This window comes from Falco punctatus (assembly GCF_963210335.1).
Source record: "Falco punctatus genome assembly, chromosome: 1".
Classification (NCBI taxonomy): Eukaryota; Metazoa; Chordata; class Aves; order Falconiformes; family Falconidae; genus Falco; species Falco punctatus.
Window position 1 is genome coordinate 115,019,652 of NC_137580.1, and position 25,000 is coordinate 115,044,651.

Consider the following 25,000-nt stretch of genomic DNA (forward strand, 5'->3'; position numbering starts at 1 on the left):
CCGAGAAAACTAATGGGAAAGAATATGGCATGAGAGATAGTAACTGCTGTGAGGGGGTAGACGTTTGAGTCTGCCCGCTCCCTTCCCTTTTTTTCTGTAGTTGTAGCTTTCAGCATTCGATTTTTGTATCCAGAATTTTATAAGGTTTAGATAATGAGTTATTATGTTAACCATATAATAGACAGTTTTGGCGTGGCTAGAGTAAGAAATGGAGAAGGTCATGGATAACGGTGTAACCCAGCTGCCTTCCACACGCCTTTTGTGCCCTGCGCAGCACTGAGAGCGCTGCGGGGGCGCGGGCAGGGCCTGGGCCGCCGCCCAGCTCCAGGCGCCTTCCCCAGCTCGCTGAGGAGCCGCAAACCGCGGGCTCTGCGCTCCGGCGGATCACGGAATCGGCAATAAACGCTGCAAAGCGCTCCGCCTGCCAGGACCGGCCGCCCCCGGGCCTGCCGTCTCCTCAGCCCCCCAGCCCGCCCGCCAGCCTCCCCTCACCCGCCCGCCGGCCCTGCAGCAGGGGCGGAGCCGCGCGCGGGAGCGCAGCCGCCGCCGCACCTTTTGGTCCCGCGCGGCGCCCCGTAGGAGGGAGGCGGGGGCCGGGGCCGGGGAGCGCCGCGGCCGTTGCCGGGGTAATGCACGCGGGTCGCCCGTGGCGCGGGTCGCCGTGAGGGTGCGAGGGGGCCGCTCGCCCTCCCCGGTGCCGCCTCCGGGAGCCGGTGGCTGTGCGGGCCAGGCGGGGAGGGCCGGGCCGGGCCGGGCCGGGCCAGGCCTGCCGTGGAGGGGTGCGGTGGGCCGCATGGCGGCGGGCGGGGCCGGGCGGCGGCTCGGCGTGAGACGTGTGTGAGGCGCGGCCGGGGCGGGCCCACTCCGGGACCCCCAGCTCCGGGACCCCTGACTGACCGGCTGTTCTGTCCAGTTGCAGGGAGCCTCGGGCATGGCTCTGGGCGAGATGGATGGCGCGGCGCCCGAGCCAGAGGATGGCAGGAGTCAGGAGCCGGGGGTCGCCACCACGAGAAGTGTCCTGGAGAGTTTCACGGAGAGCCAGGAGGTCAGGGGCCTCATCGGTAACCTCAAGGGGGTCTTTGGGGACCTGGTGACTCGAGAAATGACCGTGGAAAAATTCCTAGGTGAGCACATCATCCAAAGGGAGCGCGTTCTTGTGTTGCTTAGAGCATCTTGCCACCAAAAAAGGTCCAAACTGCTAATTTTCTATTGGTGATAATGCTGGAACTTTATCAACAGGTAGTTTAGAGTTATTTTTCTACTCATTTGTTTTCCAGATATCTGTACCATTATTGTAAGGTATTTAACTGCTGTAAATAAAACCCCAGGTCTTAGATTTAAGACAACTGAATTCTGGCCTATGTTTAGCTTCCAGTTTCCTATTCAAATGCAGACAATAATTTAGTTGAAGATTGTATGTCTGTCAAAGCCATTTTTATACCTGATTACTTGTTTAAATTTCTTTGAGCTTTAAAGAGTTAGTTTCATATTTTTAGTTTCATAGGAAGTATGAAAGGCAGCTGAATCCATACAGATCTTGTAATTGTTTCTGAGTGAAGGCAACTTAGATCTTAGTGACAGCTTTTTTGCCATAGAACAAAAGCTGTTCTGCTTCTGGACCTCAGCTGAATGTAGAAGCGTTACGATTACATACATGTAGCAGTGCCCTAGGTAATTAGCCTGTTATAAAGCACATCTGTGTATTGGAGCCAATATTCTGACCAGATGATTTGCACGTTAATGCAAGGTTTCACGTATTTACGAATCAAGCTAGCATTTTGCAAGTATTGTTGCAAAAATGGTGAAATTGCAAAAACTTGCAGTCAAAATATCGAGCTGGTGGTTTTTTGACAAAGAGAGGTAGACAATAAACCAGAAACCCCAGAATTTGGAAATTTGACCCTGCAGAAGCTTCTCAATAGTATTATACTCAATTGACTTAACTGGCTGTTCCATCTGAGGAGTTTAATGATGAACATGTAACTTCAGAAAGCAGTAGCAAGAACACTTAGATTTGTGTTGATGATTCGGTGTCACAGGTGAAATGGTAGACTTTGGGATAGAAAAGTCATTACTGAAAAATTCTCAAGTGTCTGAAAGGCCATCTTCTCCAACAGATCATTTTGCGATGCCTCTCTGTCTTCTGTATCATGTGTACTGTCTCTGTGTATTTAAATTGTATTTATGAAGTTTCTGCATGCATGTCGTTGCTTAGTAAATACAGTGTTAATATCCTTAAAACTGATAGGTACTGTACATGTTGTTCAATATTTGATTATAATATTTAGTGTCGTACGGTATCATTTGATCTTTCTTGGGCAAAATATCCCAAATATGGTAACAGGCTTGGTGTGGCATGTAACATTGATGCTTACGGAATACCTTTAATCCATATGCAGATAATGCCGTAATAATCGGTTATGTATCATATATGTTGATATTGATCATATATCATAATCATAAAAATTATCAGATTTTGATGCAGGTCTCCAAAACATTCACAAAAATGTGTTGTTCATTTTTTTTGGGAACTGTTAGAAATGGAAGCTTGGAAGATAGTTTAATCTACAACTATAATTTTGTAAGAAAATTTAGGAAGATCTTTTTTTGAAATAATAGCATTAGAAAAACTTTGATTTTTCACTTCATTCTTTTCAGCATTTAGATTTAGGGTTTGTTTTAGATTAGCTTGCCAGACTCTGATCTGGGCAAAGAATTTGGTAAGATGAGGAATTTGCTGTTACATTCCATTTCTGCTTGAGAGCTGTTGCTTTGAGTGTTGATGGAATTTCTTGTATTCGCTAGTTCTGTTATTTGTACGCAGCTTAAGGCATCATCAATTACAGTGGGCAGTTAAGTGACGATTAGGAGATCAGGCTTTCCTCTTGACAGGAGACAGCACTATGGTGTCGGAGTGGAATTACACGAGTTACTGCAAGGATGCTGTTGGACTGGCTGGTGTCTTTAACGTGGTTGCGCATTGTCATCCACTGGTCAGCTACAGCACTGTCAAAGCTGAGTTATGTCTTAAATCTAGGTGTTGATGTGACAAGTGGAGAAAAGGGATAGTGAGCAAAATTGTTTGAGAGAGAAACAAATGCAGGAAAATGGGAGGGTAAGAAGGTATTTTAGTTTTGTAATTAAAAAGCTATTTTCTGATCAAATACCTGAACCAGGCAATCCCCAGTGCAATACTGGATCACTTGATGATCTCTTACAATATCCAGCTTTCATTCCTGTAGCTGCTTTTTGTTGATTCTAGGTTTAAACTGAAATGCTTTTGTTTCTAAAAGCTGTGGCAAGTTGTTCCTAGTTTTTTTTTCAATATTCAGTTTCAATTTGTCTTTCTTCAAGTCAGTTCCCAAAAGGAAGATAACATATTATTGGCAAGATTTAAGTAATGTGAAAAGTTTAGAGAAGTACAGATAGTAATACCTACAGTTTGTATTTGTCAGGTTAAAATGTGTCAAGGATTCTTTGTTCTTTGCTGAATTATTTCCTGCAGTGCCTATACAGTGTTTCAGTACAGGTCTGCAGTGGTGGAATATGTTCTGGGCATGGGAAGGAAGATACCCAGGTATCCAGGGAGGGTTTCCCCATGGCTCTATCGGCCTCAGAATCAGAAAAGTGTCATGGTACTACACTTCTAGATGTTGAGGTATCTTTGCGTGTGTGTGTGTGTTTTTAGAGGCAATCGGTAATTTGACATGCTAACAAATAGAACACCGTGTAAAAGTGAGTGGGATTCCATATGTTTAGGAAGAATATGTGAACAGCAAGGCGGAAAGCTGTAAAGCAGCATTCTGGTCACTGTGTGAGTAGGAGTGCAGTGTGAAGCTGGTATGCCTGGAGCAGCTAGTCCACAGTGGTTTAATGTCCTCTGTTTGCAGAGTTCCATCAGAAATCGCGTGCTGGCAAGTTGTGCTTAGGAAAGGAGAGCCCCAAAGAGCTCTGCACTGAAGGACAGCAGCAAGCGGAGTGATTGCTTGTTTCACCTAGCTGTGAGATTTGTCCATAGTAATTAGAGAGACCCCTGGAAGGGAGTTTATGATTCAGTGTAGGTAAATGATTGCACTAGGGAAGGGGGCAGACGGTATTTTTACAGTTACTTCTCTGTAGTTTTCTTCCTTCTTGACCTTGCTTACAGATGGTGGCAGCCAAGGATGCTGAAATCTTAAGCTAAAGCTGTCTGGAATCAGGCTGTATCTCACAATTAATGCCTGTAGGAGCTTTTAATTTGAATAGTTTATTACAGATACATTTTCCTTTTCAGGTATAATGGACAAGTACCAGGAGCAACCTCACTTGTTGGATCGCCACTTAGGTAGGAACATCTTTTTGAAAAAATTTTTGAATCAAAATCTTGAAAATATGTTAAACTAGAAGGTCCATATTTGCATTACAAGATTGCTGTGGCTGATATTACTCATTATATGACTACTGTCTCCCTCTCAATTCTTAGGAGTATGAGAAACTGTAAGCTAACTGCATGTAGTCTCACATATTTTCCTCTCCTTTCATTAGAGTGGATGATGAATTCATTGTTGGATATAGCACGAGACAAAGGATCTCCTCCCCCTCTAGTTCACCTGGCTTTTAAATTTCTTTACATCATTACAAAGGTAAGAAAACCCCAAATTTAACATTCTGTAACTGCAATGTTTTAAGTTTCCAGTATTTTCTTTGCTGTTTAACTTCTAAATATGCCACATTTTCAAAAATAGTAAAATAAATACACGTCTAAGTAATGCAATGAAATGTTTTAAACTGTACTGTGAAAGATTAGTTCTTTTTTTGTATGGTTTTCATGATAGCTTATGTTATTTAATGATCCAGAGTAGTAAAAATCAAGGTCTGACTGCAAAAAGAATTGCAGACGTTGAGATACTGAGCGACAAAACAGTCATAATGTTAAAAAAAGAGAGTAAAGTATGATGAAGAATTAGATGGACTATGGACTTTCCATCTGAGCATAAGAAAACGTTTTTTGGCTTTAAGGATTGAATACTGGGATAGATTGCTCAGAGAGGTTGTGGAGCCTCCACCCCTGCAGATACTGACTATCCTACAGACACGGTCCTGAGCAGCCTGCTGTGGGTGGCCATGCTTTAGCAGGAGAGTTGGGACTAAAGAGTCTCCAGAGGTCTCTTGTTTTAAAGTTAAAGAATTATCATTCCATTAGTTCTTTCTGAAGGTATTTAACACTTTTTAATCCATATCCTTACTGTTCTTGCTACATGAGGGTCATACACAAGAAGCTCCTCAAAGGATCTTTTCTTCTTCCTCAGTACTTGACCATGCCAGATATCTTACTAAATTTTGAAACTTTTTTACAGGTGAGAGGGTACAAACTTTTCCTCCCACTGTTTCCTCATGAAGTAGTTGATCTACAGCCTGTTTTGGATCTGCTTGTAGACCAGAATCCAAAAGACTCTGAGGTGAGAACTTGCTGTGCTTTTTGTTTAACTTTTGTTTCTCCAGCAGAAAAAGCTGATGAACAGTATAAGAAAAAAGTCTGGAAAGAAATGTATAAAGCAGTGATACAACATCCTGCCCGGTGTTAACTGAACATCTGGATTTAGTATGGAAGTCATCTTGTCAGAAAAGAGGTGTCTTTTTGAAAGGAGAGGTCTTAAGTTTTTCTTTCATGGGATATGTTCTAAGGATTTAGAAGTGATGGTGATAGAGGTGCAAGTAAAATCTTTATAACCACTTGTATAAGGGAACAAATTAATTGAAACAACAGTAATAAGAAAGGCTGCGAAAGATACTGAACTTCTAAAAGGAGTAACTGCAAAATTCTCTTCCTGCTATGCGTATCATTAACAGTCACAGTAATTTAGCTTGAAGTAATAAAAGTAAAATCACAGGAAACTGAGTATTTAGGTTTTACATATTTATTCCTATTTCTTAATGTAAAGAGGCCGTTTTTTAAACCTTTGAGTTTTGTCAAAGTTGGCACGAGAACTTCTATTTTGATGAGGAAATGAAGATGATAGTTACTTGTCTTTTTTTAATTTCATGAAGTGTTTTATTGTTACCCAGCCTCCCAACATCTGTCTTCAGATCTGTGAGGGGGGTTGGTTTTTTTTCTCCTTTTCATTTGAAAGGAGGGAGGTGAAGATTTGAGAAAATTGCACAATTATGGCAATAGGCATAAATCACTTGGATTTCTTCCTGTTGATAATGTATTCCTGGATGTGGAAAACTTAACACAGGATTTCAGATATTTTTTTTTTACCTGTTTGTGATTTGAAAACCAATGTGACACCACTTCATGCTGTGTCCTGATTTAAAGTTTTATTTGGCTGGGAATGTTCTGTGCAAGAATTCTGATTTGACAGACTATGTAAGCAAAGAATTTTTAAGCGTGGATTGAGATCGTAGAATGGCTGGTGTTGGAAGGGATCCGTAAGGATCATCGAGTCCAATTCCAAGATACTGTAGTTCATATATTTTTGAGTAAGGAAAAATAATTCCAGAAGGCTTTAATAAGGCTGAATTTTAAGAGAGATCATCATGTATTATAAGTAGCAGAAATCATGGATACGAAGACAATAATGGTATTGCTGCTCTAAATTAATTTTCTAATGAACATCATCAATTCTGACCACTTTGCTGTTGATGTAGTTGTACTGCTTTGAAAGTTCCTTCTTGTCTGTCTCTGAAAACACACCTGAAGTTGTTTCAGTAAACCCATGAAAGCAATACGTAAGAAATGAGGATGAAAATGTTTCTCTCATACTTGTGACTGGAGGCGAAAATGGGCTGCGGGAAGGAGAAACAAGGGAAATTGCAACATACAGTTTTCCTTTGGGAAGAAAATAAACTTATCTGGATCTCAGGTCCAGAGGAGAGGGTCCGTTAATTTTGTTACAGTTTTCCTTTTTGGAATCGCTTGTAGTTCTGTCTCTTGTGGTGTTTCAGAGCATTCAGGTTTGGAGTTTTCTCTTTGTCATCTTACTTTGGAAATTCTTGGAGCTAGTGGATAGCTTGTGCTCCAGGTACTTTGTTGGAATATACTCCAGAAAACGGAGTACACATTTTGTTTTTCCATTTTTTTCCAGACTTGGGAAACTCGTTACATGCTTTTATTATGGCTCTCCATGATATGCTTGATTCCTTTTGATCTGGCCCGTTTTGATGGAAGTATAATTTCTGAGGAAGGGCATACTCGTATGCCAACAATGGATCGCATACTTAAAATAGCAAAAGTAAGTATAATACATCTTGTCATACTTTCAAACCTGTGGTATTTTTCTTAGGCTTAATCTTTCAACATGTAATAAATTACTGTCTTTTCAGAATATTATTTAAGTCCATATTTTCTGTACCTAATCTCTAAAAAATTTCTCCATAGTTTTGGAATCTCAGCATGTTCTTTGCTGCTTTAGTGTCAGATGAGAATATTACTTGTTTTCCCTGAAGTAGTATATTTTTTATGACTATCTGATATGAATGTGTGTCTTTGATTACATTAACAGCTTTTAGCATTTGAAAATACTACTATTTTTTTCTGAAAGCTAAGTTTGATGACTTATATAGGAAATTAGTGTTTGATCAGGGTGAGTAAGTAGCATTGAAAGCTATGACCGCATGAAGAATTTTCAACAGAGATAATGAAGTTTCACTAGGCATAAGCCAAAGTGGCTAACTTGTCATGCCTTAGAATAAAACAACCCTCTCCCCAAAAATACCTGAACAGCTTAGGTATTTGACACTTGCAGCACATCAGTGGCTTATCACTTGCAGGCATGTAGTAGCACAAATATGACTGTAAGTTAAGGTTTCAGTAAAGGTAAACTTGCTTTGAAAGGCACTTTAGAAGGGAGACTTTGTTGCCTGAGATATGGTTTGTTAAATGGGGATTTTAATTTTTTTTTAATCTTAAGCTCATTTTGTAATCATCATAATTACATAATTTATATACTCATAATGTTTGTCATTGTAAATATTAGGTAGTATATTCATGTACAAAGTTATGTAGTTGTTAAATCTACATGTATGAATTCTTTTACAGTTAGTTTTCTTTTATCTTTAGTGTTACTTGGTTGTCAGTGATAAGGCTCGAGATGCAGCTGCTGTACTGGTTTCGAAGTAAGTCTCTTTTGTGCTTCTTGGCAGAAAAGAAAAAAATCTAGCTCCCATTTCTCCTGCCATTTTTTAGTCTGACATACTACTAATGATAGTGTTGGGAGGACCGGAAGTTGCCAACTGTATGTGGGATGTTAAACTTGCTTGAATCAGATCCAGTAGTGTGTTCATATTGAAAATACTGTATTTTCTTCTGCTTGCTAGAGAAACAGTATCCATCACAAGTGATACAGGTCTTTGCTCTTATCAGGATGCTGTTCAGGTTGCCTTCTAGGGACCCGTTTGTGCTACAGAGTTTCGGAAAGATACAGTTATTTACCTTGCTCCTGATTTTTGCAGTGTGTTGCACAGTAAACAGAGAATTGGTATCTAATATTAATGGCTTGATGTTTCCTAACAGTATTTCAGTTATGTAATAGGAAATAGTAATGCTAGAATTTATTTGCTTAATTTCACTCTCGTAATTTTCTTCATCTTTCCTCCAGAAAACAATCTGTTTTCTTAGGTTTATTGTTATCAAGTAATTCATCAAATGAAACAGGTGTAGGGTAATGGAACTTTCTAAATCCCATTGTTTTACATGGTTGGTGTTCAGACACTGAGCAATTTGTGACAGAGGTGCATTTGTTCTGGCATTTTTTGCATCACTTCAGTAATACTGATGCTAGGGTTGTTTATAAATTTGAAATAACGAACTTCTGTATCTCTTCTTTCTTCTCTTAGTGCGTTTCTGGAGATTGTAGTTTATTTTCATATGCATCACAAGTGAAACCAAAGACCGTAAACTGTGCTAGTATACATGTATCTTCTTTTTCCGATATATATTACAGTACATATTCCAATATATTCTAGTGGAAGAGGGCTTTAGTCAGCTCAGTTTGTCATTTTGGTTTTTCTTTTTTTTTTTCTTTTTAAAGCAGGCAAACCCCTGAATCTTTATGCTTGCATATACTATATCTACACTAGAGGGCTCTGCCAACGTAGTTTTGAGAAGCAGATGCTCTGTAGGGTAAGGAAGATGAAATGATGATAGGGGATGCGGGTAGCTTTCTGAACAATAGAATCGGTGTTAAATGTTTTTCTCTGGATCAAGGCACAAAATCTGTGGGATGACTTGTATCAAAATAGTTGTTAAATGTAACATTTACTGGAGCAGATCCTAACTGTCTTTTTGGGAAATAACTCTGTACTTACTTAAAAATTATTCTGGCCTTCAGTCACAGGACTCAATGCTTTAGAAATTTGTATTTAGTGAGTATAATGCTACAGTTCTGAATCAGATGACAAAACAAACACTTTTTTTGTTTTACAACTGACAGTGTCATGTGGAAAATTCATGAAGGAGCTGAGAATAGAATCATAGCTCTCTGGTGACTAGTCCTGTACTTTTCTGATTTCTTTTGAAATATTTCAGAGCAAAATCTAAGTGAATACATGAATCATTTGAATAGTATTTAATAATCTTGCATGTTACATATTTCTATGTGAGAGAATGTAGGTTTGTCTCCTTATCCTAATTAGTTTTTGCAGGCATTTTGGAAGTGATAATTGGAAGTTGCTTTTCATGTATCTGCATTAGTAATCTGCCTTGTCACAAGTTGACGGAAGCAGAGGATTTAAGGTGAACGTGTGACATAGAATGACTTACTCTTGAGCATTCATATGTGCCTGAATGTGCCCTTTATCTTCTTTGCTTCCTAAAATCCCAGAAAAATACCCTAATCAACCAACTGTGGTAGACTTTTGAAGGTACATCCAGTATTTGGAAGCCTCCTCAAGTAAGGATGACAGTAATTTAAAAAGATGCTTTCATCACGTTATACTAATTGAATTTGCACTTGATTTGCACTCCAGGGTATCTGCATAACTAAATTACTAGTGGAAGCATGTATATAGTAATGTGATTGACTACAGCATTGCATTCAGCAAAACCTTGTGTTCATGCAGTGCTCACCCCTGGATTTCAGGGGGATTTCATAAGTGCCTTGCATCCTAATGCAGGGTACTATGCAGGTGTGTTATTAGCAGTTGTGTTATATTCTTTTCACCTCCATTTTATTGGCTGAACTAGTTTTTATTAAAAGTATGTATTCATAATAAGGTGATAGAATACATTAAGCTGGTTTTAGTAGCAGCTGCATCAAGCTGTGTAAGGCTGTAATGGGAGCAAAATTATTATTTAGTGTACTTATAGTTATTTAGTTTATTATGAAAACATATTTTCAAAATAGCCTAATGATTAAAACACTTCACCAGGAATTAGAGGATCTGGGTCCAAGGCCTCATGGCCTTGGTGCACTTGAATTCACTGCTTTCGCATCCCAAACCAGTTCTTCAATGAACGAACATAGTTCTTCTGAGATGAGGTCACTGTTTCATCTTCTTGAAGTTAGACTGTTAGATAGGCAGGAACACAGAAGTCCTGGGACAGACAGAGAGATAAGATACAGGAGTCTAAGTCTGTAACATGCTGAGTTGGAAACTCCCTGGGGAGGAAGAGGAAGTCTGGATTCTGGTTCCTGCTTTAAGGAGTTTTTGAATTTCAAGTGAAGTTTAGAAATGCCAAGACCCAAGACATCCTGTTTTCCAAAGTAATTTACTTTTCATAGGGCAAAGGAGCTGGAGTTTGATTCATGAATTCTCTTTTCTGTCTGTTCAGTGACTTGGTTGCAGTAGGAGGAGATGAGGCTTATCCTTATCTTGTTTCTAGTCTGGAGGTTAGGGCACTCCTTTGAGAAGGTAAGGTTTAAACTCCTTTGGGCTGAGAAAGGCTTTAGGAACCAGTTCATCTGCTTCACGGGTTACTTCCCTTCCCTGCGCTATTGTGCAAAAGGCAGCTTTCTCCTTGCTGCTGTTATAAACCAAACCACCCCTCCCCAAATCCTCATTGTTCTGTTGCTGAGCACAATAGATAATGACTTTGAAGGCAATTCAGGTGATCGTATGTCTGCTCGCAGTTTCCTGTGTTGACTGTATTTAATATTCCTTGTTAGCTAGCGCTTGGTACCGTTACCCATTGAACGTGTAGATGTATAAAGTAACCTGATACAGGCTCAGTGTACATTCTTCTTTAAGCGCTATGAATTGTACTTTGTGGGCTTTCCCATGTACCTTGTTTCCTTTGATTGCACTGAGAACAAAATTTCTTAATTTACCTGAATCTCTGCTGCAGCAGGCCCCTGATTGTTAGGTGCTGAGAATACTAAATTGGGTAAGAGAAGCAGGTGCCCTATCTGGAGCTTGGCTGGCACTGATGGTGGCTGCGTATAGTTTTATGGAAGTAAAGTAGTGAACCTCTTTGGCCTTGAGATGGGTAAAAATGCATCCCTCATCCCATCCATTGTGTCAAATAACAGGTGTTTGATCTTTTTAAATATTAAAAAAAAAAAAAAAAAAAAAAGCACCCTGATGATTACACTTTACGGGCCTGGCTGATAACGGTGCAGTAGGGACCAACTGTTGATTTGCACCGGTTTTCAGATTTGCAGAATAGCTGTTCTTAGTGAGAGAGGTGGAGAATCTTGTACTTATTTCAGCTTTTTTTGCTAATTCTAATGGAAATACTTTTTACATGGGACCTTTGGAAACTTTGTTGCTTTACGATTAGGATGACAAATCTCTAGAATCCAAGTTTATATATTGTTTTGAAGTGGAAGTGAAATTCTGGGTCACAGCCTTGCACAGAAACAGAAAGGCTAAACATATGATGGTTTGAATTCTTCTCACCCTCAGTGATCTAGGAAAATATCAGTTAGAGAATTGTTTTTAGGAACTGCAACTAGTTTGGATAGCAGGAAAAATTAGTTTTCATTGAGTCATAATGTTAGTAACTGAAGTGTTTTGGTTTTTTTCTGTCACAGATTTATTGTCCGCCCTGATGTCAGGCAAAAAAGGATGGCAGACTTCCTGGACTGGACACTTTCGATGTTATCTAAATCCTCCTTCCAGACCATGGAGGGGACTGTTGTTACGAATGGCATGCTCCAGGCCCTGGTAAATATTGTTTTTCCTTTAAAAGATAGATAATTGCATTTGTGATCTGCTATGGTAGACCTTTAATAGCAAATGCACAGAGATGTTCCTGTTCATTAAAAAAGGATAAGATAATACACGGCTAGAATTTCTTCCACAACAGTTTTGAAGATGTAACTTACTGTGCGTGTATATTTTCTTTAAGTATTATTGTCATCACCGAATGCAAATGAAGTTGCCAGCATAGGTACTGATAAATAACTCTCAAAAATGCTTTAAAATATCTGATTGTGCATCAGTAGTCATTTCGTAATTCACTTTGGGTTGGTTTTGCTTGATATTTTTTTTTCCCCTTCTGCTTTGAACTAAACCGTTGAAATAAATTAAAAAATTGGAACTGTACAAAATGAAGAGGTTGGGCTTCTGAAACTGTAGTGGTCTTTCCTAGACTTTACAGAATTGGTAACCAAAATGCAAGTGATTCTTGAAAGTTGCATCCATTCTTCTTCAACTGAAATATTGTTCTCATTAGTTTTAATAAGGCATACTAAACTTGTTAGACAGTGTCCTCCAATAGTCTGAAAAAATGCACTGTTTCCCATGTTTTTGCTTGCTAATCTGAGTAAGTTTTTTGTTTAATGCTCCTTACCTTGTGGAGTAGCAGTAGTTTATGACTCAAAAGATCTGAATTCTTAGTTTGGATTTTAAAATTTATATACTACGCATGGAAAAAAATCTGTAATACCTGAACCACTACTATATGATAGCACTCCTCTTGTACATTATAAGAATATCTTTTTATAAAAGCTTTCTTGCAATTTTACACCCTTAAAAGTGTTGGTGTGCATTTTGAAATACCGGAATAACAGTTTTTGTATCTGTTCCACTTACTGATGTCCAAATGTACTTGTGTGGAACGGGGCAGTTTGTGTGGCTGGGTGGAGTCGGTCCTTCTTGTTTTTGTTGTTGACCAAAGTTGAGGTAGTGCAAGCAAAGAAAGATGACATGCTTTTTTACAGTCTTTGCACAGGTTTAAGGATTTGCTGGTGTTTGTATGAGTTTCTGTAATTTGCATAAATTTGCAGCTTTTTTAAAATAATTGCTATGAGGACTTGTATGCCGTACGTTACTAAACATCAAAGCAAAGTTCTGGAACAAGTGTGTGTGGTGTGTGGTTTTTGTTTTGTGTGGGGTTTTTTCCTTTTTTTTTTTTTTTTTTTTCCCTCTAGCAGCTCTTCCAAATCAGAAGATACAAGAAATAATCTATATTTAGAATAACTTAGGACTTGCTGTTTAAGCAGGAGGAAGCAATATTTGTATGCATTGCAGTATGTTTCAAAAGACAGAATGATGTTTCATCATTTTATTGTCAGATCTGGAAAGGGAGACTGACTGCCATTCTGCATGCATGATGAGACCTGTAGGATGTATAATACATTAGTGTTTTGTCATAATTCCTTTGAGTTTGGCTTTGGCTCTATCCACCTGTTCATTAGTGCATACTAAGCGAAACAGGTGAATACTTAACAAGTAGAATCGAAACTAGAACGTGATACAATATACCTGGAAGCAGAAGCCTGCCTTCTTGCATTTATATGATTTCTTTTCTCCTCTGTGAGGTAGGAGAAGGTATTTATCAGCCCAGTGTTATTTGTGTCCTACAGCTCGTAACACCTGTTGCAGTTGGTAGGTATGAGCAGACTGAATTTTTAAAGTCTTTTCTTGTGTTCAGTCTTCAATTTTTAGTTTCAGTTACTACAATGAGTTATATCATTAGGGAATAAAGATTTCCAGAATGATACATATGCAGGTATGTGTATACAGACATACATAAGTGGCATAGGAAATATTTATTTCAAGAGTTTAATATTAATAATTTTGTAACACAGTTGTAACAACAGAATGTTATTAAACCAAAAATATCTGCTGAAAATAAAAGCAGTCTTTAAAACAAGTTTACATGTAACATTTTCTCTGAAACATACAAGATTCTAGCAGTCTGTACATAAACATAATAAACGATTGCTAAGTGTGTAAAGCAGAACACATCCTATGAGAGACAACTAAAACTTGTGTCAGCAAGCTCAAAATTCTTTGCCCTTGGATTCCTCCAGCAATTTGTTACTTCAGGAGTCAAACTGTAGTTGCCTGGCCATTTCTCACTGAACAAGCAGGAGAAAAAAAGACCATTTTTCAGTGTCCAGGCAGTACAGCAAGGCAGCTTTTGGGAAAGCGGCAGGTTTCGGGGATGTAACCCACCAGGGTGGGGATAAAAAAATCTTTCACTTCATCAGATCAGTTTAGGGCTGCCCCCTAACAGTGGATTTCAGTCAGGTTATGGTACTATACTGCTTATGGTCTGCATTTAGGAAATAACTTGCAGTGAAATTGGCATGGCAAAACTGCTTGAAAAAGACGTGAAACTCTTGCATTTCAATGAACTGAAACTGCAAGTTAGGTACACGATGAGTGCTTCGACGTTGCTGCACTTTGATCTGCCTCTTTGTGGCCTTAAGTCTTGGTGATTAGGTATGCTACTGTTTAATCTAACTCAGCGTTATGTGTAGAACAAGTACTACTGTTTCATGGTTCTTGTTGAAACATGCAGCCTGCATTACATATTTTAATTCCACTGATGCTTTTTTCTTTTTTTTTCTTTACACCTGTCGTCAGTAATATATCATTTCACAACAGGTGTGCACTAGCAAGAATCTTTCCTTACAGTATTTCAGATTTGGTTTTTAAAACTGCCCTCTTTTGTTGCAACTAACATTGCAGTATTGAATTAAATTCACTTTTATGCTTGGATACTTTGTATATCTGAAGGATTATAAATGTTGGATTAATTAGAAATTACTACATTTTTTTATACATTTGTTTACTTGAAGGAAACTTCTAACCTGTTTCAAGAATCTGCATTTTAAATTCTCTTGGTCTGGAGGTTTGCTTTTAAACCTGCCATTATATCAAACAGCTTTTTAGTTATTGCTGCAGGGTGTAGCACTCCCAGTTCTTGCGTGACAGAGATGTCATCATGTTGAGGTAGCCTTGGGCATTGAAACTTATTAAACCTTATTTGTTTTATAAGTGATTCAGTATACAAGTGTGAGTAATAATTAAAAAAAATAAAACGCCCTACACAGTGATCTGATGAAACTCGAGAGTCTTAAGAACAGGGCATTTCCCTGAGCTGTCTCTAATGCAAAAGTTATTTAGCAATAGCTACATGCTTATGTAAATTTTGCTCCAGGGAAGAAAGAACTCTCTAACTCTATTCTTTCAGACCCAGAGGCACAAAAATAGATTATTTCCAAACAGAATGTTTCCCAAGTCTCTATATTTTTGGCATTCTCGAAGAATTAGAGATGCTAGGATTGTCTATTGGCATTATTTTTTTAAAAAGGTGTTGTTGCTTAGTGGTTTTGTGATAAAGGTATAAAAAAAGCAGTGTTGATGTAAGAAGAAGAAAAAAAATTCTTATGTCTGCAGGTACCAAGGGCACTGACCTCTTTTGGGTTATCCTGTATCTCCTCTCTGCATGGCCACAGAGTATTCTAATGTGGCCTTGTCTGATACTTCCCAGTTCTTTCCTTCTCACCAGAAGTACCGTGGTTAGTTGAGGGTTCAGAAGTTCTGTTACAGTAAGACAGTTCCTTTTTCCTGTTAGCATACAGTGCTGTCTCAAGCTGCTATTATTATTTTTTTTTCTTCTAAGTATTTAAAATCTGGGGGTTTGGATAATCTTGTTAAGATAGAAAGGAGCTGTTTCTGTTGGATCTCTGTGTGTTAGTCTAAACTTCTTAGACTTTCAACTGATAAATAACCGAAGATCTCATGAAAACTGAACTCCTTTTGCCACCCATTTAACTGGGCTCTGTGTGGAGGTTTAACCTGGCAGATACGTGTGACCAACAAAGGAGTACTATTTGTGTTGAAGACACAGTAAGAACAAGGGATTTAACTGATCTGTTTTACCATTAGCTGCACATACGATGCATTAAATATTCTCTGCTTCGCAGTGAACTTACTCTGACAGCACGTCCTCCCTCCGCTTGTTTACCTCCCCACATCTGGCCTGGAGGCAGGGATGGCTGATAGCTTTGCCTGGGCCTGGATATTGTGTGACTACTAGGGGGTGCTCCAGAGTAATGAAAGATACCATTTTCTGCTCTTCCCACAGAGCTGAAATTATCCTCCCCGATCCCTGACTGGGCTGGTTACAACCAGGGGGTAGATTCAGAGTTGCGTCTCCTGCTCGGCAGGAAGATACACTTGCTACCAAACAGTCAGGCCACCCTTAATGGTGATTTGTATAGCTTGGGGAACATGTCCTGGAGATGATCCCGATTGATATATCTCATGAAGGTCGGGCCTAAACTGGGTTATGCAGACAATTGGAAGGTGTGGTGTGTTTCTTCTGTGATTACTAAGAAACTAGGCTTTGTTTTCCTTGCACCATGCTATTTCTAAAGCAAAACCAGACTTGACAGTCGTCATTGCTTGCACACCACTGATTTTCTCTAATTTGTAGGTGGCTTAATTATTTATAAGAGATGGAGTCACATACTTTTCAACAGTTCAACAGGTTGGGTAACTTGTTGTATGCTGTATGTCCTCATTAAAGTGAAGAGACCATGGCGTAACTTTGATTGCCTGGATACTCTAACAGGCAGGCTCCTTACTTTCAGTATTGTTAGTTGCTGACACTAAAACGTCTATGCAGGTGGCAAACCAAGCTTATTAATTATTTTGTTTGTATCAGATTTTTTGAAATGGTGTGCCTTGGATGTTTTTCTTCCTTCAAGGCAGGAAGTTTAAGCTGCATATTGTAATGCCGATTCATCCTTTTTTCTCTTCTAGTTTTTTTTTTTTCTTCCAGGTTTTCTGTTCATGCATCATGTACTTTTCAGTATAACCCCTGTAAGCTCTAGGTTTGCAAGGTTTTTCTGAGACAGCAGCTTTGCCTTACATGTGTGACTGTTTGTAGCATGTGCTGGAAGAAGTTATGTACCCTTTCCCCCTTCCACTACCCCAAAGGCCAACATCAGTTAGTCCTCTTTTATTTCCTGTGGACAATATAGCTACCAAGCTTAAAAGTTTGGGAAATTTTGGCTTGGGAATGCTTTTGCATGCTTTGACTCATAAAGAAGTAATGAAAACTTCTTTTCTTGACTTCTCTACAATTGGAGAAAAACCCCAGATACTGGATTTCCTGCTGTGTTGAATATCTGTAGAGTAGTTCTCAACAGTTCGACTATTACCCATTTACTTCTGTAAAAATAGTTTTAAAATGGCTGTTGAACTTTTCTTTGATACAGAGAAATACCTGGTGGATCACTTGCTGAAACACAGTCATCTGGTAGAGGGTTGTATCTGACCTGCAATGTATATTTTTGTGCAAATAGAGCTTTCTTTCCTTTCAGACATTTGGCATTTGCAGCTGTGTTCATTCCAAAATCAGTAGGTAACGTATTTTATTGAACAAAACCTATGTAAATATTAAGGCAAATTTTTAGTTATTAATTTAAACACAGTAGATACGGTGTTCTTTGGTTAATTTTTACTTCCCCTAAAAACTTGTGTTGATAAAATAAAATCCCTTAATCCATCTCAATTGGTTTACAGCAGTTGCTGTGATGATTTTAACATCTGAAAGGATATTACAAATCCTTGCATTCTGTTTGAGAACAGATGTTCTGTGTTGAACATTAGATACCAAACCAGCTTATTTTAAGTACACAGTGAAACTGCTGTAGGGAAACGGTGTATGTTTCACTTTTTTGTTTAGAAAATAATAGAAATGGTTGTGAAATGGAATCTGTCAAGTTCACTGTTCTAAGTGGATTCATAGGTGTGTGAGGCTGTTTTCTTGCTTTTTTCTAGAAAAGCATTAAAAAGTTTTCTTGTGTAATATTTGAAGAGTTTTGTCGTTTCCTGCTGGTGTCTTGGTTAATTTCTTCCCACATCTTGCTTCGAGGTGGTACCTTCTAGTTACGTTTTTCCTGAGTAGTCAGAACTGAATTCAAATTTGGCCTTAAGGATGTGAAAACTCATGGAGAAACTTGTAGAAAGGTGCCAAATTTAGGAACCACATAAGACTGAAAACATGTAGATGTTCTGAGGAGTCTATTGCAGGAGCTCCTGGGCAGTATTCTGAGAAGTGTGAGTGTAGATATCCAAATGCATTTGTCCAGGAGCATTCCCAAGGGTATATTTAAAAAGCTGTTTCTTTACATTATCGCTACTTCAGGCATTATACTGTGTTTTGTTTGAATATGCTTGAATATAATCCTAATAATTTAGAGGCCACCTGTGTGTGTGTTTGCTCTTAACTGGGCTTTTATACAGAAAGAAGTAATTGGGAAGATGAGGCACTGCAGAAATGCTGTAGTGTCTCCTAGCATCTGCTACAAACTCGCAAACTTTGTGAAGAAACCATTTGATAGATTTTTTTTTAAAGCAGAACACAGGAAAAAAGTGATGAAGAGAGGAGCTTCTGCATGTTTCAGCAGAGGTAGAAAAACTTTAGAGGTCCTGTAGATTTGTCAATTATACCAAAGGTTTGCAGATTTTCTGTCATCTTTTCTTCAGGCTTTATAATACAACCAGTTTTGTTGTATGTGAGTTGGAAATATTTTTGTTTTGGATACTGATATGGTATATTGATAAAAGCTATGCTGTATTTATACTGTTTGTGTTAGTAGTTATTTCTTTAGCTGTTCTTCTGAGTCTGAGGCAGTTCTGTAGCATTACTGAAGTAAGCCTTACAATTGCCTAGTTACTCATGAAAGCATTAAAAATCTTAAATAATCCAATATTTATTATGAAACTTTCCTATACAGTTTGTAGTATGGCTGATCAGAAGTGCTAATTTAGGATCCTAAAATGCACTTTAGTAACAAAACAAAATAGAATGGGTACATAGCCTAAAGGTGTTTTTATTGCCTTTGTTGCTCTTAACCACACCTGCAGTATGGGAGGCATGTGTGTGTTTGGTATGTGTGAGAAAGTACATATTTTTAAGGTAAGTCTGTTCTTGTTCAACTCCTAGGCATATTTATTAAGGAAGATTTTTTTTTTCTGGTGGATGACAAAGCAAAGAAAAATAAGCAACTGAACACAGTAGTTTTGAACCATACTAAGTGAACTGGGGAAACTTTCCATGTGTAACATTTTTGTCAGGTGTTAGTAGTCCATTGGTTTCACTGTAGTGCTTGGGTCTTCATCTTACTGGGCTATTTGGTTGTATATAAAATTGTTTTGGAAACTTTTTGCTCTTTGCTTCTTTAAATCCCTCATCTCAGGAATTAAAGTTTGCCTGTTGGAGGTATGTTTGTAGCAGATTTGCACTCGGAGATTTCTGTAACTGGTTTTGTTTAATATGGAGTTCTCAAAAGCTGTTGGAGAAACAGAGTAAAATACTCAGTAGTTGAGCCTGTACTGCGTCCTGTCTGTCAGTGTGCGGTTGCTACTAATAACAGCTTGCTCACATGTGTCTGCCTGTCCTGCTTCTCAGCGATGACCAAAGGGTTGGTGTGTACTGTGCGCTGGGGTGTCCAAGTCATGATCAAGGCTTGTTCAGTTTGGGGCATTCAGTGTCAGGAATCCCAAAGAGGATACAGCGTTCTCCTGGTTCTTCTACCTTTATTCACGTTCTACACATTCTGCTTCACTTTTTAGAGGTTCAAAGCAACGTGAGCTGTTGGAGATAATAGCTGCTGTGGTTGCACCTGCATTGAGCTTGTGTGACCAAGCACTGAGCTGGGTGGTTCAGAGGCTGAGCTGGCTAAAAACTAGTGGCTTTCTTCCCCCCTTTTTCCCTTCCTTTCTTGCACTCTCTTCTTTTTGCGCTCCCTGCCCGCCCCCCTCCCTTCTCTCTTGAGGTTTTTTTTGCCAACTTGGCTCCCTGAATTTGTGGCCTGTGTGATTGTATGGATGGGAGGAGAGAGCTGCATTTACAGTATCCTTACTTTACAAAGTAGTAAAACTGCAAACTGCTCCCTAAGATTCTTTTCCTTCTATGCTGTTTAAATTATTAAACACTAAAGATTACTGCAAGAACATTAAAAGTCATTTTAGAATTACATGCTTGATATATTGTCTCTTAGACTCTTTATATTTTCATGTCTCTTTTCCCTATTTTAATTGTAGGCACAGTTATTTAAACATGGCAAAAGAGAAGATTGTTTACCATATGGTAAGTTTGTAATATCCTGATTTCTGTCTCTAAAGCCATTCCAATAAAAAAAAAAAAGAAAGATTAAACTGATGACAAGTGGTACTGTAAAGAATGAAATCAACAGGGAAGTTAGAAAGCATGCAAAATGAGGGGGGGGGAAAAAGAAGAGATGACAGTGAGGGAGGAGCAGACACCACTGGGGAATGCTGTATTTGAACAGCTTATCAAAGAATTTGGCAGGTGATCCCATTGGCTATTGCTGTAATACAGGACCTGAACACAGAACACACAAACTGTAAGATGTAGAAAATATTTTTTAAAACTCATTAGAACAGGAACTGGTTCTATAGATGTTACTGCTGAAAATTTTGCAGAAAATCTTCAAGTTTTAACATAAGCACCCAAGTATCAATAACCTGCTGTGTAGATGACCCAGCTGGAATCGTGTTGTGATGCTGTCAAAATGAAAAAGCTTTTAGTGGAAAGAGATTATAATGGATGCAATTAGGGATACACAGGTACCCAAAAGGAGAGCAAGGAAGTTTCTGAACAGTGTAGCTGCATGCTGGAATTACATTCATCTCATGGTGAACCCTGGAATATGGTCAAGACTGTCTGCAAAATACTAGTTTGTTTTTTATTGATAGCATTAAAGAGAGGTAGGGAAGGATGGTGGCTAATGACAAAACACAGCAAAAGACCTTGTCCGTTTTATGGAGTGTATCAGAGCCCCAGAAATGGGGTTTGTGCTGTTCACAAGAATCAAGCAATGATGTAAACTCACTTTACAATGTTTATGTTTTCACTTAGTGGAATTATTTTGACTTCCAAAAAGAAACTTCATAGATCTAGTGCTGGAAACACTTTTGTTCTCCCAGTTATTAAGTCTGAGATGCAGATGCTTCCTTAAAAAATACCTGAGATATGGGTAAAGGCGGAGATAAGATAGTGAAGACAGAATGGAATGGCCTATGTGCTGCATAGCTGGTCAGGAAGAAACAGAAAATGTTGAGGAATGTTGTTGCATAGAAATAATGGGCAGCACTGTGGAAGCTTAAAGAGTACTAAGACTGCCAGATAAGCAGAATGATAGGCTAGATGAAATATGGTATAACACAGAATTATGTAATCCCAAAGATGAAACTGTGCAACACAGTAGTCATAATTAATATGAAAAGAACATACTTGGCTCACAATGTTAACCTTGCTGGTAAAATTAGACGTTTTGGTCTATGGTATATAGAAAGGATATTCTATAAAGCTATGACTCTGGTAATAGAAGAAAAAATCAGGGGCGTACCAATGAATACATTTACTATATAAAAGACGGAATGCTCACAACTGAGAAGCAAATACTCAGACAGAAACTGTTTGGGATAAGAAAGTACGAGAGACAAAAAATATCAAAGATTTTTAATTATTACAGTTTGTTAACAGATCTCAGAATAAAATAGGAAAAAATTAGACAAACGTTAAAGGAATACGCTGTTTAAAATATTTTGCAACATAGAACTTAAATTAAAAATAAGTGCTAGTCCTGAAGCTATTTGCATGGCTCTGTAGATATTTTAGCAATTCAAGAGTTGGCAGGACTTGGAAGAGGCTTGTATTTATATATTCTTAATTTTTTTTCTATCTGTGAATATTGATGTTTCTGCAGTCTCTTCCTCCTAAACCATTAGTCTCTCTAGCTTTTACAAGTGCAAAACGTTTGCTGGTTGCTGGAAAGTGTCAAAGTAATAGTCATTACTGGCTTTACCTTTTTGTCTGCCTGTTGTGTTTTATTAATATTTTAGCATGTCAGGATAAATCATAAGCCTTTCCAAAACCTGAGGAGATTTTTAAGTCACGTCCTACAATTTCCCAGACTTTGAAACAATTGTTGAATCTTTGATCTCTTAGAATTTTGAAAACCCTAATACAAGACTGGAGCAAGAGGTTGCAGCATATTTTGGCAGCATGATTCCATATTTGCAGTGCTTATAGAATGACAGGTCCTTCAGAGCCCAAGTTGTTAGTCTCTATTAACTGATGATCAGCCTTCAAATCAATTGTTAATTCTTTCAGGGTCAAAATGCAAAAGGACTATTTTATTTGTAACAGGAATGTGTTCCTTGTGAAAATTTTGAATCCTGGAACTTTATACTAATTAATCCAAGATTCTCCTTTTGTCTGGGTGGTTTTTTTTTTTTTACTTTGCTGGACAAATAACTTTCTTACCTTTGATGTGCACAAATGAAAGGTTTTGTTGCTGATTGTTTACACACACACAGACTATTTCTCATGTCTAAATGTTTATGGGCATTCATAGTCATTAAAATTTCTGTGCCAGAGGAGTTAAGTTGGTGCTGCCTGAAAATAATAAATGAGAAAAGGGAACTCTTTTCTTAGTGTGCAGAAAGTAACTGCAGAGCAGATGAATTAGATTTTCTGACTCATGGTTCTGTTAGACTACTGAAAATTCTTAGACCCCAAATGATACTTCAACATGTTACTTCCAGGGAGAGTTAGAGGCATAAATACTCTAAGAATCTAGATCATTATATTTTTTATAGTCAAAAGTAATCCTTAAAGCAATCCTTCCTGTTGGTAGGTGAATGATATTACCACTATTTGACCAGTGTCAAAGCTACTACAAAGTAGGTAATAAGGCATTTGCATTTCAGTAATACCTTTAAAAATCTAAATCTTCTAAAGAACTTTCAAAACTTTACAAAGCATTGTTACTGAGATAATTTTTTAAAAAAAGTTCTTCTAGCGTATTTATTTTCTTTTACAGCTGCTACTGTACTTGAGTGTCTTGATAACTGCAAGCTGTCAGAAAGCAATCAGATGGTTCTTCGCAAGCTAGGGATGAAACTTGTTCAACGACTTGGACTGACATTTGTGAAACCGAAGGTAGCAAAATGGAGGTTAGTTCAAAGCTGAAACAGTAAAAAATAAAATCCAAAAGCAATCAAAAAACTTAAAAATATCTAAACCCATATATTTGATTACTGGTCTTTGGCCCTCCCAACCTCCCCTAAAAAGTGACAGAAAGAAAAAAATCCATGTGCTGTTTGGGAATGAACATATTCTTTATTTGCACTATTTGGAAAAAGTAGGTTTCTTCCACTGTTTAGTTTCCTGCATTTCTTTTCAATTTTGGTAGTAAACTAGTGCTGTGACAAGCCAAATCTTTTGACTGTTCATGTTGCATGTTACACAAGCGAAGGCTGTTCCTATATAATGCATAACTTAGTAAAGATGGGAAGACAGTGACTTTTGTTACTGAAGTTGATGTAGTACAATTCTGTAAGAGTGAACATAAGTTTTTCCATTACATAGTTCTACCTTGATTCCATAGAAAGTTCACAGGGGAAAAGTGGTTTGCAATCCCACTTTCGTTTTGCATATTAGTCAGGTTTTGGTGTCTGGTTTTACTTATTGCCAGAAGGCAAACTCTTTTTTAGATTTCTCGCACTGATATTTTAAAATTGCAGGCTCCCTTGGTGACTATTTTTATTGTATTTCTTTTACCAAGTTTTGAGAACGTCCTTAGGCATAGAAAATTCTTTTTAGGTGGAGAGTGTACCTTGCCCAATGGCAAAAGTCAGTTTAGCATGTAAAGTATAGCTTTTGTAAGAATGTATCTACACCACAGGCTAAATATTTGACTGCAGCTTGGTCAGAAAGTACTAAGCTAGCTTTAAAATTTAAAAAATACATTCTAATAAGTTGATTTTTTTTTTGTTTTGTTTTTGGACAGGCTTTTAGGGCATGGGAATGTTGCCTTTCCCTATTGTCAGCAGTGCAAAGTAGGTTATACTGAAACAGGAAAGGGAGAGATAATGAAAAGGAACCATTTAAATAGTCTAGCTCTTCTCACCTTGGAAAAGAGACAACTGGGTCAGGAGGAAGGAGAATGAGATACTTTTCCCTTTTCTTTAAAGCAGCCACTAAATAACTCGAGAGCTATACCACTGGGAGGTATAGGAACTGGACAAGCAGGCTTTATGACAGTATGTACCTATTTCAGCTGGAGCTCAAATCAGAAAAGTAAATTAATTGTGTCTGTTTCTTGCACAGATACCAGCGTGGCTGTCGCTCTCTGGCTGCCAATCTGCAAGCTCAGGGTTCAGTTGTGCAGAATCAAATCATACCAGTTGCTGATGATGAAGCTGCTGATGAAGAGGAATATGACATTCCAGGAGAGATTGAAAATGTTGTAGGTGTGTTAAAACTGGACAGAAAGTACCCTAATGCTTGCAAATTAAACATATACTGGAGAACATGTGATAGGGATAAGAAGGTCATGTGGGTATCTGTGCTAACGTGAACAATTGGAAGACTATAAAATTTCAGTCTATGCAACTGATTAAAATATACTATATTTTTGTCAAATTATTTTGATTTCAGCATCTCAAGCAGAAACTCAATACTGTAGCATTTGTTTTGGGGTTGGGGGCTGGAGTTATTGAAATGCATTTTACCAGTTTTATCCAGTAATAATGAAGAGATATCTTGAACCTTTCACAGATGGAAGGATGAGTTAAAATTCTTAATGAAACACAACACAAAAAATTGTCTTACATGAAAGCTAAAGAATTATGGTTGAAATTTTTAAGCTGTGGCAGCATCAAAGGAAGAGCATTTTTTTATTAGTATGTGATCATAGAGCAGGTCTTCTGCTAGCTTGCTGCTGGGTGTGCTGTAAATAAATAAGCAAAAATTGCATCAGAAGATTTTGTAGCTGAATAGTCTAATGAACCACTG

The 25,000-nt window shown here is 38.2% G+C and overlaps 1 protein-coding gene across 2 annotated transcripts in view; it reads left to right on the forward strand.

The window, feature by feature from the left end:
- The first annotated feature begins 485 nt into the window (after nt 1–485).
- The window catches only part of TBCD (tubulin folding cofactor D), a 129,530-nt gene continuing 105,015 nt past the window's right edge, over nt 486–25,000 (forward strand). The window contains exons 1-11 of one of the 2 annotated variants that reach the window (XM_080394320.1): nt 486–626; nt 914–1,124; nt 4,274–4,324; nt 4,525–4,622; nt 5,337–5,438; nt 7,068–7,214; nt 8,042–8,097; nt 11,955–12,087; nt 20,218–20,263; nt 23,025–23,157; nt 24,314–24,456. In XM_080394320.1, the coding sequence (XP_080250446.1) occupies nt 932–1,124; nt 4,274–4,324; nt 4,525–4,622; nt 5,337–5,438; nt 7,068–7,214; nt 8,042–8,097; nt 11,955–12,087; nt 20,218–20,263; nt 23,025–23,157; nt 24,314–24,456 (1,102 nt within the window). In that variant the 5' untranslated portion in view covers nt 486–626; nt 914–931. The remainder of the gene's footprint in view (nt 627–913; nt 1,125–4,273; nt 4,325–4,524; nt 4,623–5,336; nt 5,439–7,067; nt 7,215–8,041; nt 8,098–11,954; nt 12,088–20,217; nt 20,264–23,024; nt 23,158–24,313; nt 24,457–25,000) is intronic. The other variant, XM_080394321.1, reaches the window with a different exon arrangement.